The sequence below is a fragment of the Simochromis diagramma genome, unplaced genomic scaffold (genome assembly GCF_900408965.1).
Source record: "Simochromis diagramma unplaced genomic scaffold, fSimDia1.1 OVJJ01000361.1, whole genome shotgun sequence".
In the NCBI taxonomy this organism is placed as follows: Eukaryota; Metazoa; Chordata; class Actinopteri; order Cichliformes; family Cichlidae; genus Simochromis; species Simochromis diagramma.
The window spans coordinates 19,281,943-19,294,641 of NW_024386860.1; the positions used below are offsets into that span (position 1 = coordinate 19,281,943).

Consider the following 12,699-nt stretch of genomic DNA (forward strand, 5'->3'; position numbering starts at 1 on the left):
GGCCCAGTCTTGACGTTTCAGCTTGTGTGTCTTGTTCAGTGGTGGTCGTCTTTCAGCCTTTCTTACCTTGGCCATGTCTCTGAGTATTGCACACCTTGTGCTTTTGGGCACTCCAGTGATGTTGCAGCTCTGAAATATGGCCAAACTGGTGGCAAGTGGCATCTTGGTGGCTGCACGCTTGACTTTTCTCAGTTCATGGGCAGTTATTTTGCGCCTTGGTTTTTCCACACGCTTCTTGCGACCCTGTTGACTATTTTGAATGAAACGCTTGATTGTTCGATGATCACGCTTCAGAAGCTTTGCAATTTTGAGACTGCTGCATCCCTCTGCAAGATATCTCACTATTTTTGACTTTTCTGAGCCTGTCAAGTCCTTCTTTTGACCCATTTTGCCAAAGGAAAGGACGTTGCCTAATAATTATGCACACCTGATATAGGGTGTTGATGTCATTAGACCACACCCCTTCTCATTACAGAGATGCACATCACCTAATATGCTTAATTGGTAGTAGGCTTTCGAGCCTATACAGCTTGGAGTAAGACAACATGCATGAAGTGGATGATGTGGACAAAATACTCATTTGCCTAATAATTCTGCACTCCCTGTACAGTACATAACATCACATGTTTTATGTCACTAAAGTGTTTAATTATGGGGGCTACAGAAAATAATTAAGTTATGGACTATATTTCTATGAAAAACGTGTATACTTACTTCATTTGAATCATTTTAACCATATGTAACCACCTGCATGTGTGTTTGGGGGGGGGGGGAAAAAAAGCCTTGATTTTGCCACCCTAAGAAAATTCCTCTAGCTCCGCCCCTGGCGTCACTGTCATTCAGCTGGCACTTCCTGTTGTCTCCTCCAGGGAGAACTGCAGGAGGAGGAGCTCTTTGTTGCCTTGGAGATGCTGTCAGCCGTTGTTCTCATCAATCAGGGTCTGGAGGCGGGACACCTACAGCAGTTCAGCTCCTCATTGGTCAGTTCGTCTGCAGGGCTCTCTGATGTAGAGCCCGCCCTGCTCGACAGGTACCGCCTCTTACCCATTTACCTGCTGATGATATCACTGTTGATAATGACGTCCCTGATGATGATGTCACTGTCGTACAGGTACTTTGAGACTCTGGCTGGTGTGAAACAACAGGTGGGCCGAGACCTGCTTACCTGGAACCAGCTGCAGGAAGGAATCGCCGCTGTGAACGGCTCGGCGCAGGACGAACAACAGCGTACGACAACGCGATGACATCGTTACAAACACACAATGATGTCATTATAAACCACAAACATTAACTTCTTTGAATTCTGTTGAGCTGACCCTGCGACCTCTGACCCCTGTGACCCTCAGAGCTCCTGGCTGTCGGCCTAATAAACAAGGCCGTGATGAGCGGAGACCCTCAGCGGCTTATCTCCGCCCTGTTGCTGCCCTCCTGCGGCGTGGACGAGGTTTCACCTGCCAATGCCTGCAAGTACCTGACCCTGCTGAGCCAAGCCAGGCAGATCAAAGCTCAGGTAACTGCTCAGGTGTAACTGCACAGGTAACAGAGCCATCACCTCAACAGCCCCTCAGAACTGTGACTTTAGTCTTTATCATGACCCTCTGGAGGTAGAATCCAGGTGAGGTTTAAACTTTCAGTCACAGGTCCCCCTCCTGTCCAACCAGGTGAGCAGAGACCCGGGAGCCGAGCTGTGGTTGGCTGATATCCAGGAAGCCGTGAGGATGGCCAATCAGCAGAGTCAGAGAGCTCTAAAGTGTGAGTCACAGATTCATTTACCTGCACAAGTAACCACACCTGTTCAGTTTTTAAGCATGTGGGTTAGAAACGATCAGAGGCTGGACCGCCATCGTTTGTGTTTGATGATATTCGTGATCATTGCGACGCACCTGCGGCGCTTTGTGTCAGACAGAGGAAGGTTGTGAGAGCAAAACGTCTTCATCTTACCTGTTAGCTGTCAGCAGTGACATCACTGAAGGTGTGCTGGGAGACAGGTGTGAACATCGCTCCGAGTTGCACAAGAAGAAACGACTAAAGGACAGAACTTCCCGTCAGCGTGTTCATTATTGATCCGTGTGTTGATTATTGATTGTGTGTCCGTCAGTGTGTCTGTCCGTTGCCGCGGTGAATCAGGCCGTAAAGGAGAACAGGGCGAAGCAGACGCTGCGGGTGCTGTCTCTGCCGGAGGCGGAGCTTCACGGAGTTCTACCTGACTGTGCTGCAGAATATCAGAGAGAGCTGAGCGCCCTGATGGCACGCCGCACACGCACAGGTGACGCACCTACACAGAGGCGCGCGCACACACACACACACACACACACACACACACACACACACACACACACACACACACACACACACACACACACACACACACACAGAGAGAGAGAGAATCGTGTGTGTGTGTGTTCAGGAGATAACCGCAGTCAGTGGGTTCGAGTCCGCCTGCAGGACGGCTCCGTTCATTTCTTCCACCTGAGCAGACTGGAGGGCAGCTGGGAGCGGCCCCCCGGCTTCGTGCACAACAGCGTCTTCTTGGATCGCCACGACATACAGGTGAGACACACCTGAGGCTTACCTGCTCACTTCCTTGTCAAACCAGAACAGTGTTTCTGTGCTTGGAAAGTTTGATTGGCTACAAGCTCGCTGTGCCACTTTCCCCCCTGCAGGAAGTGGTCAGCAGCGTTTCGGCCCAGTACAGTCGCGGCGTGCTGTGGCGGAACAGCGAGGCCCTCGTCGTTCGCCTGCAGGCGCTCTGTCGAGGCTTCCTGATCAGATGGCGGATGACGGCACGACGTCACTTCCTGATGAATCAGACGGCCGCCGTCGTTGTCATCCAGGTGAGCGTGAGCCCCCTTGGAGAGCTGAGGCTCGTCTGGGAGCTACAGGTGTGTCACAGGTGTGCTCTGCTCTGTTCAGTCTCACTGGAGGAGGTTCGTCGAGCAGAGGGTCTACAGACGGCGCCTGCAGTTCCTCTACATGAACTGGAGAGCTGTCGTCAAGGTAACAGCTGCTGTTCCTAATCATGTGACTGAGATTAGATTAGCAGGTGCAGCTCACCTGATGAGCGTTATTCACGTCGTCCGCTTGTGTGAACAGATCCAGGCGTTTGCGAGGATGTGGTTGGCGAGGAGACGATATTGCGCTCGGCTGAGTTTCTTCAGACGTAACGTGAGTTGTTTTTTTTTTTGTTAACGTTGTCTGTTTTATTGAGAAATCAGTCGAACATAACAGTAGTTTGACTTTTTACAGTCTTTGCTTTTTTATACTTGTAATTGAGAAGAGAAAAAAACAAAAAGGAAGAGAAAAAAGAGAACGAAAGAAACACACAGGTAGGTAAGTCGGCATCTTGATATTGAAATGGGAATTCAACTCAGGGCTTCAACGTAAAGAAAATCATGGTTCATAAAAATGAACCATGATTTTAAGTTTTGATTAAAATAATTTCTGACCTGTAGATATCTAAAGAAGTCATCTGAGCCTAAATCATGTTTCTCCTTAAGAATTCAAAGCTTTGGCATATACCTTTATACCTTTTGAAATCCTCTTGAATCTATTATCGTACTGATTCGGGGTAAAATCTGAATCATATGCACACAATCTTAAAACCTTGGAGGCATTTTCCAAACTGCAGATTCTGATTACTTCTTTCAGAGCAGATGTCATTATTTGGGTTAGTCTGCCATGTGTATTTTATTCTGTAACTTTATGTCCGATATTAAAGCTGTAACTGGTTTTCCTTTAACTATTGTTCCTTCAACATCTTTATATCAGTGGTCTTAGCTGTGCAGTAATATTCTCGTAGACAGGGAAGCCCACGACCTCAGTTTTCTTTCTTTAGTTGGGGCGTTTATATTTAACCGTTCCAGATGTGTTTTGAGAACATCGTATCCACCACACAGTTTGTGGTATGGGAATCGGTAAAGACTGAAACAAATACAGCAGTTGGGGAAGAATATTTAATCTGATTCGATCCTGGAGTGTATGGTATTCCATCTTTGTCTGATTGTATAGGTTTGTTTAGCGGGGCGTTGTTGGCATTGAACATTTTGGTGAAGTCACGATGTATTACCACCCATAGGTACCTAATTCTGTCTGCATCTCACTTCCATTTATAGCGATTCTTAATTTCGACTGGTGGTTCATAGTTTAAAGTTAATACTTAACCTTATACTCTGATAGCATTTCCATGGTTTGGGGGAGTGCCTGTGAGGGATAGGATATTGTTAATAGTAAGTTGTCGGCAAATAGTGCTGATTTCTGTTCCCCTCCTGCTGTTCTTTCTCCAGTTATATCCTGTCTCTGCCTGATCCACTGACTTAATGGTTCTACAAACAAAGCAAAAAGCAGTGGTGAAATACTGCAGCCCTGTCGTGTCCCGCCTTCCAATATAAATGGTTCAGCGAGGTCTCCATTGATTTTGATTTTAGCTGTTGGTTTATTGTATAGCCCTGAAATAATATCAATTATGGATTTATCAAAACCAAAATTCTCAAGCACCTAATATAAAAAGGACCACCTCACTGAAACTCCTTCTCAGCATCTAAACTTAACACTAAGGTCTAATTTTTGTTTATCGACCTGCCTTGTTATGTGCCAAACCTTTCTGATGTTGTCCTGTTTCTGTTTGATGAAACCCGTTTGATCATTATGTATTAACCCAGGTAATATTGTTTCTAGTCTCTTAGAGATGATGGGTGTGAACAACTTGTGATCAATATTCAGGATGGTTACTACATTCTAGTTTATAGTAACGTGAGTTTTGCTGATGTCACTCTCACATGACTCATGGACTCAGATACTCTCAGCATCTCATCAAGATCCACCTGTGAGGTCCTGATGCAGTACGTAGGACAGTGTGTACAACTGCATCAGCCAGTCAGACAAAATCTCCTGTTTCCACAGTAACGGTTTGTGTCCACAGGTGGGCGCCGTCGTAAAGATCCAGGCCTTCTTCAGAGCTAACCGAGCTCGCGAGCAGTACAGGATGCTTGGTGAGTTCACAGATGCCTCTGATTGGTCAGGCTGCCGTGTCATCGATAACTCATTAATAAGACCTCTTCCCCGTCACCTGTTTTAGTGCACTCGGCCACTCCCCCTCTATCTGTGGTCAGGAAGTTCGTTCACCTCCTCGACCTCGGGGATGGTGACATCAGAGAGGAGGCGGAGCTGCTGCGTCTGAGGGAGGAGGTGGTGAGAAGCATTCGCTTCAACCGACAGCTGGAGGCCGACCTGGACCTGATGGACCTGAAGATCGGGCTGCTGGTCCGCAACAGTGCTACGCTGCAGGTACGGCCCCACCACCTCAGCTCATCGCCACACACACACACACTGATTGGCTCCTTGTTGTCCTCGTTAACAAAGCGCCGTCTGTGAACAGGAAGTGGTGTCTCACTGTAAGAAACTAACGAAGAAGAACAAGGAGCAGCTGTCAGACATGATGGATGTGGAGAGGAGTAAAGGCCTGAAGGCTCTGAGCCGAGACAGGAGGGAGAGACTGGAGGCCTACCAGCACCTCTTCTACCTGCTGCAGGTAAAACGCACACCTGCCCGCCACTCGCTCACCTCAAGCTGACCTGAGCAGGTCCATGGCATCACATTACTGTACCTGCCTGATTCGTGCAGTCATCTCTGCTTCACCAACAAGGCAGGGGCTCCACCTGGTGGTGATGTTGTGCAACTGCAAGTGGAACCGATGATACATTATATCTGCAGCTGGCCAGTTATTGTGTGTGTGTGTGTGTGTGTGTGTGTGTGTGTGTGTGTGTGTGGCAGACGCAGCCCCTGTACCTGGCTCAGCTGATCTTCCTGATGCCTCAGAGTCGCTCCACCTCCTTCATGGAGATGGTGGTGTTCAGTCTGTTTAACTATGGCTCCGACCGCCGCGAGGCCTTTCTGCTGCTGCAGCTCTTCACAGAAGCGCTCCGCTATGAGATCAGGTAACGATGATGTCACTGCACCTGTGTCTGAGCAGTAACGTGTTGTCACTGCTTACCTGTGTGTGTGTGTGTGTGTGATGTCAGGCTGAAGGTGGAACAGCCCCAGGATGTGATCACAGGAAACCCCACCGTCATCAGGATGTTGGTAAACTTCTACCGCCACGCTCGTGGTCAAAACGCCCTGCGCGAGGTGCTGGGTCCAGCTCTACAGGACGTCCTGCAGGACCGCACGCTCAGCATCAGGACCGACCCCGTGGACGTCTACAAGACCTGGATCAACCAGACCGAGACGCAGACCGGACACAAGAGGTCAGAGCGCGTCTCTCCTGCGCTGCGCGTCTCTCCTGCGTTGCACGTCTCACTTGTATTGTGCGTCTCACCTGTCTCACCAGCTCGCTGCCCTATGAGGTTTCTCCCGAAGACGCTCTGGCTCAGCCTGAAGTCCAGAGACGCATCGACATCTCCATCATCAACCTGAAGAACCTGACGGACCGAGTCCTCAAAGCCATCACTGCCAGCCTCCACAAGCTGCCGTACGTGTCTGCCTGCTGCTGCACCTCGCGTCACCAGTCTCTTCTTTGCTAAACGGTTCTGTGTTGTTGCAGGTATGGTCTGCGTTACACCGCCAAGGTCCTCAGAGACGCCCTGAAGGCAAAGTTTCCTGAAGCCGGTGAGGACGAGCTCTACAAGGTAAGAACACAGATCAACACACCTGAATCACACGATTAGTTCATTACCAGGCCTCTGGAGAATTCAAGACATGTAGAGGAGGTCATTTAGTCATTTAAAGCAGCTGTGTTGGATCAAGGATGCATCTAAAGCCTGCAGGACTCCAGGCCTGGAGTTGGACACCTGTGCTGCAGGTGATGAAGGTGGGCTGTGTTTCACGTGAATTTCTGCTCCTGCTGTGCTCAGGTGAGCTCAGACTGATGATGGATGTGTGATCAGCAGATTTGGAGGTCTACAGAAATCACAGCTCGCAGGTCGGAGCTGAGATTTGATTGGTCGCTTGACGTGAAGCTTGGTCTCTGTACGGCGGCGGGTCTTGAAGTCAGAACCACGTGGCTCTGATGCCGTGACCTGAATTGAACCGCTAACGCAGAGTCTGCCCTACTCCCCGCAGATCGTCGGTAACCTGGTCTACTACCGCTACATGAACCCGGCCATCGTGGCCCCGGACGGCTTCGACGTGGTGGACCGTTCGGCCGGCTCTGCTCTGCAGCCCGAACAGCGCCACGTCTTGGGCTCCATTGCCCGCGTGCTGCAGCATGCCGCTGCCAACAAACACTTCCATGGAGGTGGCTACCACATCAGAGCCCTGAACCAGTACATCAGCCAGACCCACAGCAGGTTCAGGTGGGTTTCAGGTGACCTCGCTCCGTTCTGAGGTGGAGGTTCTCCTGACGGTGTTGTGTGTCTCAGGAGGTTCCTGCAGTCCGTCTGCGACGTTCCTGAACCGGAGGACAGATTCAGCATGGATGAGTACTCGGAGCTGCTGATCGTGAACAGACCCGTGATCTACATCTCTGTGAGCGAGCTGCTCAACACACACAAGGTCAGGAAGCTCCGCCTCCAGCTGTATCGTCATCTTTTCGCTGCATGCGCACCTGTACCTGGTCTACATAAACCCGTGAACCTCTCACATGTCTCTCTGCAGCTGCTGCTGGAGCATCAGGAGGTTTTGTGCCCGGACCCCTCAGACCCCCTCGGCCTGATTCTGAAGGATCTCGGTCCGGTTCCCGGCCTGCAGGAACTCATCGGTACGGCCAACCGATGCTCTGCTGTTGCCATCCGGTCTGAGCCGGTCCGAGTCTGACTGTTTTCTGTCCTTCAGGTGAGTCCGCGGCTGATCCAGGATCAGACTCTCAGAGTAGCAAGATGGAGGTCTCTCTGACCCTGACCAACAAGTTTGACATCTTCGACGACGCCAACAACACACCGGACGCCAGAGGACTTCTGCTCAGGTAACCCCGCCTCTAAGCCATTAGCCTCACCTGCTCAGTGTCTGTCAGTTTGTTTACCTGAACATTAAAGAAGAACCCGGTGTTCACAGAAAACATTTGTTTTGTTTTTCCCAGCACCAAGCAGCTGATCATCGATGTCATCAGGACGCAGTCAGGTGACTCTCTGCGTGACATCCTGAGGACGACACCGTCACGCGACCAGGTAAAACTCGCACTTATAGGTTGGTTGGTGACTGGCACCCGCTGCAGTCTTGATGTCTAGAGATGGCACGATACCACTTTTTCATGACCGATATCATAAATTTTGATATCTGTCGATACCGATATGAATCCGATATAGTGTATTTTATAATCAAAACGTTTTTTTATTATCATATCATACCGTTCACGGTAATACCGGTGTAATGTTGGGCAACGATAAGAAAATGAAATATGGCGATAGAATATGGGTAAAACGCGCATGCGCAGTGCCTTTGTTTACATACGCACATGGCGGCGACGCAGAACGAGAAGAGTGAAAGCGGATCGTTGAATGAAACAGATGAACCTGAACTGGTTTGTAAAAACGCTGCAGCTTCACTGGTGTGGAACTGGTTTAGCTTTCGTCCGTCAGATACACAACAAAGCACTATTTTTGGTAGCGCATGCCAGCGGGCCGTCGTTATTACAGTGTTGTTTGGAAAATACGGCGCACTTAAAATCAATCCTTTGATTTTTCTGAAAGTCGACAGAGCCCCTTATAATCCCGTGTGCCTTATGTATGAACTCTGGTTGTGTTTACTGACCTCGAAACAATTTTATGTGCACGGCGCTCGAAAATCTGTCAAATGTTTCAGTACGACTTTGCTAAGCTACGAAGCCGCAGCGCTTGATGGATTGTCGGAGCATTACGGCTATCGTAGGCGGAGCCTCGCGGAGTGATACGTACTGTGCTTCAACATAATATTACTGTATTGTGTGTATAACCTCTTTTTAAGTGTTGTGGATGTTATACATGGTTATGCTGAGGATATGTCGGCCAGTTTCCACTGGAAATGCCTTTTGGTTAAACTGTCAGCAACGAATTTGCACTGTTACATTTTTATATAACTTTAATGCACATAAAAAAAACAGCTGCTTGTTTAAGTGAAAATACTTTGATGGGGTTTTTTTGCACTAATAAAGTTGTGGAGTTGTAAAGTATTTTGTCTTGCATCAATTATATCGTCAGTTATATCGTTATCGCAGATTTTCAAATGTATATCGTGATAAATATTTTTGGTCATATCGCCCTGCACTAGAACCACCCCCCACCCTCCACCTCATGATGCTTAAACGACGCAATCAACCTAAATTTAATGCACGTGTAAAAAACATAAAATAAAAAATGCACAGAAATCAATTATTTTTCTACAATAATTAAATAAATTCAACATCTTTCTTCAACAGAACTGCAGACTGCTCAGATGGTTCCCCCCGAAGGGAAAAAGTACTATAGCTTACTAGAGTATATTAGACATAACAGTTACTATATACAGTAATGGACTTCTATATATTTTACATCAGATTAAAACTTGGGTGTAAGATTCAGATAATTATTTATTAAAATATGTCGCAAGTTTTGTGAGGTGCTTTTGTGATATTTAATGGATCGGATTTCATTTTTTATTTCTCTCTGATATCCGATCCAGTATTTTAGGTCCATATCGAACCGACACGGATACGTAATATCGGATCGGCCCATCTCTAATGTCATCTGATCTCTTCAAACAGGAAGTGTGTCACGATTGGCTGATGCAGCGCCGCGCCCAGCAGGATGCTCGGACTCCTGAGAAGATGAAGCGGAACCAGTCGCTGGTCGCCAATGGCAACCTGAGCCTGGAGGAGAAGAAGAGGAAGATCCTGAGGAGTCTTCGTCGTCTGGAGGGACTCTGCACCCTGAAACCGCCAGACAGCGAGAACCAGATCCTGCAGATGATCGCCAAGGTAACGAGACCTGCCTCCATCTCCTCCTATTCCAGCGTCCTCCTTCACTACATCCTGCCTGCAAGCTCCCTCCCTCCTCTGCACGTGTGCAAACTGTTTTACCCAGAATGCACCAGTGGCCTGTTGCCTGCATGTTTTCGAAAACGTCCCTATGTCACTGCACGTTTCCCCACCAGGACATCCGTCAGCAACGTCTCCACCGCCAGCGCAGAGGGGCGGAGCTCCTGAAGCTCCATCAGACTCTCAGCAGCCTGCAGGCTAAGAGCAGCTTCCACAGTGAGCAGGTGGACTATTACAGGCATTACATCACTTCCTGTCTGGACAACCTCACCGCCAGGTATGCACAAGCAGGTGTTTTTGGGTAACGACCTAGTTTTTCTCATCTCAGGCCATTAGCATCAGATATAACTTTCTGTTCTCGGACGTGGCGGCGCCAAACGTTTAGAAGTACCGCAGGAATGAACAGCAATGGGGCGGGGCTGTGGTGACATCACACCACTGTGGTGTGAACCAGGCGTTTTCACCTCGAGAGCTGTGAGGTCTGTTTTGGGGCGGGACGAACAAACGTTTGTCACACAATCAACAACACAAGGGATAAACTAAAGTACAACAAATAAAGTAATTCGGGAACAGGTGAGCCGAGGTTGACCACGAGCCCCGGGTACAGGAAGCTCTATCAGAGGCGCCAGAATACGAGAGCTTTAAACCGTGCGTTCGAAATCTGAGTGAGGAGAAGCTCGCTGAGGTACGAGCTGAATGTTTGCATGAAAAGTTCAAACATCACCAAGAGCGTTGGCGTCACGAGCTGAGCTGGCATCCACGCCGACCTGCCATCAGCTGATCTTAAATATCCACCAACAGCTCCTGAAACAGGAAAGAGGTGCTTAGACCGCGTGTGTCCTGAAGGTGCACGTCACGAGGCTGTCAGTGAGGCGATAGGCCTGTCAGTAAGGTCCATCACTGATTGGCTTGTTCTTGCAGCAAATCGACCAATCAGAAGGCGGCAGACGGCAAAGGGAGGAACAAGCTTCCTGCTCTGAGCTACAGCGCCACCCGGCTGCACGAGAAGGGCGTTCTGCTGGAGATCGAAGACCTGCCAGTCACGCAGTGAGCGCAGAACACACAGACGGCACACGTACGACACGCAGTGAGGACGCGTGCTCACGATCTCTCTGTTTCCAGGTTTAAGAACGTCATGTTTGAGATTGCTGCCGGGCTTGAGAGAGGAAGTTTCAAAGTAAAAGCTCGATTCCTCGGCGTGGAGATGGAGGAGTTCCTGCTCAAATACCAGGTAGGATCAAGGCCGGACCACGTCGAACCGGGCCACATTAACCAGGTGATACGAGTTTAACGTGTGTGTGTGTGTGTGTGTGTGTGTGTGTGTGTGTGTGTGTGTGTGTGTGTGTTAGGACCTGCTGCAGCTGCAGTATGAGGGCGTGGCTGTGATGAAGATGTTCAGTAAGGCCAAAGTCAATGTGAACCTCCTCATCTTCCTCCTCAACAAGAAGTTCTTCAAGAAGTGAGAGGAGCGGCACTCATACTCGGCTTCTGCGGCGAGGCCTCGTCCCACACTCCTGTCTATAATCAGGAAACTGAACGGCGTTTTATACCAAATGATCAGGATGAATCTCACTAAATTTGACTGACTTTATATCTCGCTCAGTGGGATGTCTTCATACACTCCTGTCTGTGCTGTAATCACTGAGTTGGTGCTCTGTCTGCAGCGCTGTCTTTGTTTTTATGTCCGTAAAATTTAACTAAAATGATTCTTTTTTTTATTTCACGTGATATTTTTATGCATGTTTATATGATACTAATCAAACAGAGTGAGTCGTCTGTCTCCCTCTCTGTAACACTTTAATGGGACATCCTCTCCCTACACCTGTTTTAATATCTCACTACAGTATTTGGATGCGGTGCAGAGTGAGACGTCTTACCTCAGTGTCTCTCTTTGTATGGGAACGTGTGTTTCAGTTTAATTTGGAGGAGTGACACATCAGTGTTTTTGTCCCATCTTGGTTTGTTTCTCAGGATTCAAACCACACTAAGCTGTCTTATTTTGAAAGGTTTGACCCTTTCAGGACTCCGTAGTGGCTCATTGGTCACTGATGTCTGGTTGTAATGTTTAGCTGCAATGAGCTTTGACCAATCAATACCAGCTGATCAATACCTGTAAATATTTCCTGTCATTTCCTTTTTCTTTTGTCTTTGCTACAATAAATAAACATGAACATTTCAGTCATTATTTCTATTTTTAATTTAAAAGTTAAGACTAAGAGTGCGAGTGCGTGTAAAACTGATGATGGCCACGAACAAGCTGAATGTTGCTTTTTTTTTTTTTTTTTTTTTTTTTTTTTTTTTTTCCTGAGATGTCATGCATTTTGAATTCTAGCCAATCATTTTACCTTTCCAAGGATAGTAGGCGGGCCCAGGTACGTACGTTCTTTTAGAGCAGAGCTACAGATTAAAAATGCCCAAGGCGAAGCGGTCAAAGTCTGGCTGTACTTCACAGCAGAAAATGCAAACTCAGCAGCCTGCAACAAGTGCTTTAAGCTGATACTGTGATACTGTCAAAGGAGGTAACACCTCGAATCTGATGAAACACCTGGCGACGCATAGCGTTTTTTTAAAAGCCGAGAAATGCGCCGTATTTGATAGCTTGCTGCGAGACCTCACACCGAGCACATCTACTGCGGGTGTGGTGCCTGTTATCAGACCCGGAGTTAGCAACATCCCCCCAAGAACCCGAAGAGGAGAGTCCTGGCCCCTAGCCCTGCCAGTGTAGCAGAAATGATGAGGATGATGATGCAGCAGCAGCCGTTCTTCTCTGCATGAGT

General features: G+C 48.3%; 1 protein-coding gene across 6 annotated transcripts in view; it reads left to right on the plus strand.

The window, feature by feature from the left end:
* iqgap3 (IQ motif containing GTPase activating protein 3) overlaps positions 1-12,104 on the plus strand; it is a 22,020-nt gene extending 9,916 nt beyond the window's left edge. For 5 of the 6 annotated variants that reach the window (XM_040030998.1, XM_040031001.1, XM_040030999.1 and 2 more), the window contains exons 13-38: positions 870-1,030; positions 1,112-1,227; positions 1,347-1,510; positions 1,662-1,752; positions 2,099-2,266; positions 2,408-2,550; positions 2,664-2,834; positions 2,914-2,997; positions 3,094-3,165; positions 4,919-4,988; positions 5,075-5,283; positions 5,375-5,527; positions 5,770-5,933; positions 6,018-6,242; positions 6,326-6,466; positions 6,539-6,623; positions 7,057-7,289; positions 7,356-7,488; positions 7,591-7,693; positions 7,768-7,897; positions 8,012-8,099; positions 9,650-9,862; positions 10,039-10,199; positions 10,844-10,969; positions 11,045-11,153; positions 11,272-11,385. In XM_040030998.1, the coding sequence (XP_039886932.1) occupies positions 870-1,030; positions 1,112-1,227; positions 1,347-1,510; positions 1,662-1,752; positions 2,099-2,266; positions 2,408-2,550; positions 2,664-2,834; positions 2,914-2,997; positions 3,094-3,165; positions 4,919-4,988; positions 5,075-5,283; positions 5,375-5,527; positions 5,770-5,933; positions 6,018-6,242; positions 6,326-6,466; positions 6,539-6,623; positions 7,057-7,289; positions 7,356-7,488; positions 7,591-7,693; positions 7,768-7,897; positions 8,012-8,099; positions 9,650-9,862; positions 10,039-10,199; positions 10,844-10,969; positions 11,045-11,153; positions 11,272-11,385 (3,627 nt within the window). Of the gene's footprint in view, positions 1-869; positions 1,031-1,111; positions 1,228-1,346; positions 1,511-1,661; positions 1,753-2,098; positions 2,267-2,407; positions 2,551-2,663; positions 2,835-2,913; positions 2,998-3,093; positions 3,166-4,918; positions 4,989-5,074; positions 5,284-5,374; positions 5,528-5,769; positions 5,934-6,017; positions 6,243-6,325; positions 6,467-6,538; positions 6,624-7,056; positions 7,290-7,355; positions 7,489-7,590; positions 7,694-7,767; positions 7,898-8,011; positions 8,100-9,649; positions 9,863-10,038; positions 10,200-10,843; positions 10,970-11,044; positions 11,154-11,271 lie in introns of all 6 variants that reach the window. The other variant, XM_040030997.1, reaches the window with a different exon arrangement.
* Positions 12,105-12,699: the final 595 nt, after the last annotated feature.